Source organism: Tupaia chinensis, unplaced genomic scaffold (genome assembly GCF_000334495.1).
Source record: "Tupaia chinensis unplaced genomic scaffold, TupChi_1.0 Scaffold143622_1, whole genome shotgun sequence".
NCBI lineage: Eukaryota > Metazoa > Chordata > Mammalia > Scandentia > Tupaiidae > Tupaia > Tupaia belangeri.
Genome location: NW_006203470.1, coordinates 246,512 through 250,816, shown reverse-complemented (window position 1 = coordinate 250,816; position 4,305 = coordinate 246,512). Strand labels below are relative to the sequence as shown.

The 4,305-nt window shown below is 55.7% G+C and overlaps 1 protein-coding gene across 3 annotated transcripts in view; it reads right to left on the bottom strand.

The window, feature by feature from the left end:
- Positions 1-1,456: 1,456 nt before the first annotated feature.
- Positions 1,457-4,305, bottom strand: part of ZNF862 (zinc finger protein 862) — a 35,035-nt gene continuing 32,186 nt past the window's right edge. For 2 of the 3 annotated variants that reach the window (XM_006164383.3, XM_027766662.1), the window contains one exon: positions 3,331-3,470. In XM_006164383.3, the coding sequence (XP_006164445.1) occupies positions 3,418-3,470 (53 nt within the window). In that variant the 3' untranslated portion in view covers positions 3,331-3,417. Of the gene's footprint in view, positions 3,471-4,305 lie in introns of all 3 variants that reach the window. The other variant, XM_006164384.3, reaches the window with a different exon arrangement.

Sequence of the window (4,305 nt, the reverse complement as noted above, 5' to 3'; positions counted from 1 at the left end):
TAGCAAAAAAAAAAAAAAAAAAAAAAAAAAAAAAAAAAAAAAAAAACACCACAAAAAAAAAAAAAAAAAAAAAAAAAAAAAACAACGAATTCCCTAGTCTCCTGCCGGTAGAGTGGATGGTGTGTAAAGGACACTCCAGCAGAAAGAGGGAAGGTGAGAAGGCAAGTCACCAGGCTCAGGACCCGAACCATGGTCTGCCACGTGAGAGTCTAGCAGCCCAACCACCATGCACCTGCCAGCTCCTACATGTTTCCTTAAATCATACAGCTGCTGATACATGCCAAAAGCTAAGGTTGCTGAGCTAAAAGTTCTGGTTCTACAGGCAGAGTTCCAAGCTGGACTTAAAAAAGAAGACGATGGCGAAAGAGAAAGATAATGACCTTGGAAAGCCTTTTCAAGGGTTCTCCCTTGAGACTCGCCTACCCTCTAGGTTAAATCCTCCAGTAGACCTGACATGCCTGCTCACCAAATGTCACGTGGGAAGAAACAAAACCTTACCGGGGGCCAAGGCATGACCCAGGCCATGAAGAAACTGCATGTCAATGCAGCAGGGCAGCCAGTGATGAGAGTGAGCATGCCGAGGACCCAGGAGGCACCTCCCATGGTATGGGGTCAGACTTCACCCTCCTGTCCCCCAGATCTAGCCAGGAGCCAGGGCAAGCCAATCACCAGCCATCTATATCTGAGTCCTGAGCGACCCCATTCAGGGATTGGGACCACTGAAGACCTTCTGCCCAGACGTCACCTCCTGTCCCCAAGACCTAGCTAGGTGCCAGTTAGAGCACCCTATTTATTCTCACTGTCTCTTTCCATCTCTATATATATTTTTTAAATTTTTTTTTGAGAGGTTTTCACTATAGGGTGCGTGCGCTCGCCAGACAGAGAGAGACATAGAGACAGAAAGCGAGAAATCACTCCCCAGGGGGAATGGTCACACCGCAATCCCTTCTCCTCCATTCTCCTCTCGGGATCTTGGGCACGCACGCACATGCGCCCAGCGTGAGTTTTAAGCCACCGGGTCCAGGACGCAAACCACAGTCGACTACATGGGAATCCAGCGACATAGCCATTACGCTAACTGCTGGTTCCCAATTTTTTGTTTTGATTTTTATACTTCTTAGCTCTCTGTTGCTTTTTTTTTTTTCTCATTTCTTATACATTTTGCTTTATTTTACCCCCTTGATTCCCTACCTCTCACCCTCTGCCAACTCCCCCCTTCTCTCAGTCTCCCGTATGGACAGCTGTTTTCCATGCCTTTTTACACATATTATTGATTTCTTTTTTAAAAAACAATTATTTAATTTTATTCATTCATTCATTTATTTTAATTTGACCAGAGAGAGAGAAAGTAAGCCACCAGATCCAGGACTCGAACCATGGTCAGCCATGTAGGAGTGTCCAGCACCCCAACCACCACATTTTATTGATTTCTAAAGATCTTAATTAATGTAAAGACTTTCAATAGTAAGCTTAGCTGATATATACATATTTCTGAATGCATGTCTGACTTCAGGCATAAAGCTCAGTGAGTGAAGTGAACATACTACAAAGCTGCTCTCAGCGCTGGCCTCTGGCTCAGGAGCATATTCTTACAGGATGGAAGGTGTCTGGGGAGGGTGACTGCTGAACATCACCTTGATTTGAATCCTTCTAGATAGGAGGGGCTGCAGCACCCACTTTAAAAGGCCTCTCCCATTGCCCCTGTCCACACCAAGTGCATGGACTGGGGCGGGTTCCTGACCCTCCAAAGGAACCGAATGAATGGGAGAGCCCTGTGCCCATGGTGACAGCTCTAGCTCCCAAGGGACCACTACTCCCTAGCCCCCAGGCCACAGGGCTGGAAGAGAGACATGTCCACAAGTGAATGGCAGAAAGTGTCAGAGGGATTCTGACTGGAGCTGAGAGGCCAGAGAGGGCCTGCGCTGAGACTAAGTGCCGAGGGGGCAGCGTCGGGAACGGGGGTCTCCCAGACAGTGGGGCACTCAGACCGCAGCTGCCTGGGCACTTCCAGCCCCTTCTAGGACTGGAAAATGGCCGGACTGCTGGTTAAGGGCCCCAAATGAATGGGCTTGGAGCACAGAGCAGGGGCCCCTGGAGGTGGGCAGCAAGTGAGGTCCAGATGGTGGGGAAGCCCGCCCTCCAACATGCCAGTCGCCCTAGGCTAAGGATGCGGGGCCAGGCAGGATGACGGTGTCCAGAGGGCAGCCTTCTGCACTACACGGCAACCGCCTTGGGAAAGAAAGTGCTTGACTTTCACTGGAAAGGTCCATGGGTGACGGGGACTGGGACCTAGCAGTGCTGAAAGCCCCTCTGTGTCTCTAGGGTGGTGGCTCTTAAGCCAGAGGGCGCCCAGCCATGACGCTCCTGGGGAGCCCACAGCTGGGGAGGGTCAGCACCAGCCCTTCTGACGCAGAGGCCCCAGAGCGACCTGGAGAAGGGTGGGCTGGACTGTCACTAACTCGCATTGGCAGGGCACCTCGTCCCACGAGGGCTTTGGTGGCAAATTCCACAGCTGTCCCACTAAGGACCAGGCAGGGACTGGAGAGGCAGCGGAGGTCTTTCTTTCAAGGAGTCAAGGTTCACTCAGTCACCACCCTACGGTGGGTGGGGAGCCACCAGGCACTTGGTTTCTCGGTTATCACCTCACGGAGAGGGAAACTGAGGCACAGGAAAGAGAAGGGGATGACCAGGATCAAACCACCGCCTGCAGTGGAGCTGGGGCTGACCCGGGCTTCCTGACTCCACTCCCTGGAGAACAGCTGCTCATGATGGCACCCAGTGCTCCAGTGGGGGAGCAGGCACGGGCTCCCTGTCCAAGAAAGCTCCTGTCGCCCCCGTCCAAAGCTGCAGGAAGGGAACCTTCCTTGGGTGCTTTGTGCAAAGCTGGCCCGAAGAGGAGGCAGAGAAATTCTGAACAGTTTCCCAGCTCAGCGAGGCCCCCCGGCTTCCGGGGTGAGAGCTCCCAGGATGCCGGCTCCTGTGACTCCCACAGCTAGCCGCTGTCCCCAGAGTGCCTCTACCAAGTGGCCGTTCTCTGGTCTCTCAGGCTGTGGGCGGCCACCCTGGGACACTCCCGGGGTGTCTGGAGGCTGGGGCACTCCTCTAAGCATCCCCAGGTCCCCCTCCAATGGCTTCTCCCACTTCAGAAAAGTGCTCTGGCACCAGAACAGGGGGTGAGAGCCTTCCTGATGGGACTGGTTCCTGAAGCACCTTAAAAATGAACTGGAGTAAGAACCTCCCTGCAGAGAGCTGTACCCATGACCAGGGACAGGGCGGGCGCAGTGGGGCCTCTAAGGCTGTGCCAGGACTCCTCCGTCAGGACAGCTTGGGGAGCTCCTGGCCTCTCCGGGGACCCCATGAGGCAGTCCTTCAGATCCCCCAGGGGGTCCTCGGAGGGTGAGGCAGGCGGTTTCTGGGTCAGAGTCCCCTCCCTGTAGAGTGCTCCATCTCCTCCTTCCCGAGCCCGGCACCTGCGGAAAGGCAAGAGGGAGAACGCCAGTTAGACCGACCACACGGTGCCCACCTTCCCACACCGGCCCTGCCCAGGCTGCCTGGCGGAGAGAACACGGACAACAGGCAGAGGTGGGACTGGGGCCGCCTGTGCTGTCCTCACCGTCCCTGCTCGGCTGGTTTTCACCTAGAGCGTCTCGACCAAGGATGGGCTGAGCCCTGGGACACTTGGCAGTGAGAGTCACCCTGGGGTGCTGCTGTGTCCAGTGGTGTCTACTGGGCGGAGGCCAAAGACTGCTCCAGTCCCTGCAGTGCATGGAGGCCTTATGACCAGGAATTCTCCAGCACCAATGCTGATGGTGCCGCAACTGTGTCCAGGAAGGAGGGTGCTGCCCCGTGGTGCAGGGTGGTGCTGTCTGCCTCCCTGCATGCCAGTCCTGCTGTCCCTACGGAGGACGCGTGCCTGAGGGCACACTGTGTCAGCTCCTCCTCCCTCCTCTGGGCTGTGCACCCAGAGCAGCTCTCTCAGCAGGTGCCTGAGGATGGCCCAAGAGGCCTCCCTCCTGACCTCCCCCTGCTAGGCCGAGGTTTCCTCTCTCCACCTGCCTGGCTGGGCCTCAGGGCCCCTGTCTCCCACAGAGCCTCTGTCCACCCAGAGGCCCAGTCCCACTGCTGACAACCACAGCTCAGAGGCGGACAACCACAGCAAGAGTAGGGACACCAGCTGGAAGCAGACGCCAAAGGAGAGACGTCACCACTCTGTGGCTGTGAGGGACAGGGGCAGCCAGAGAACCTGACAACGAGCTTGCCGTCCCTGGATTCATGACTGCTGGGGCTTCGGGGACCTGCCCTTCC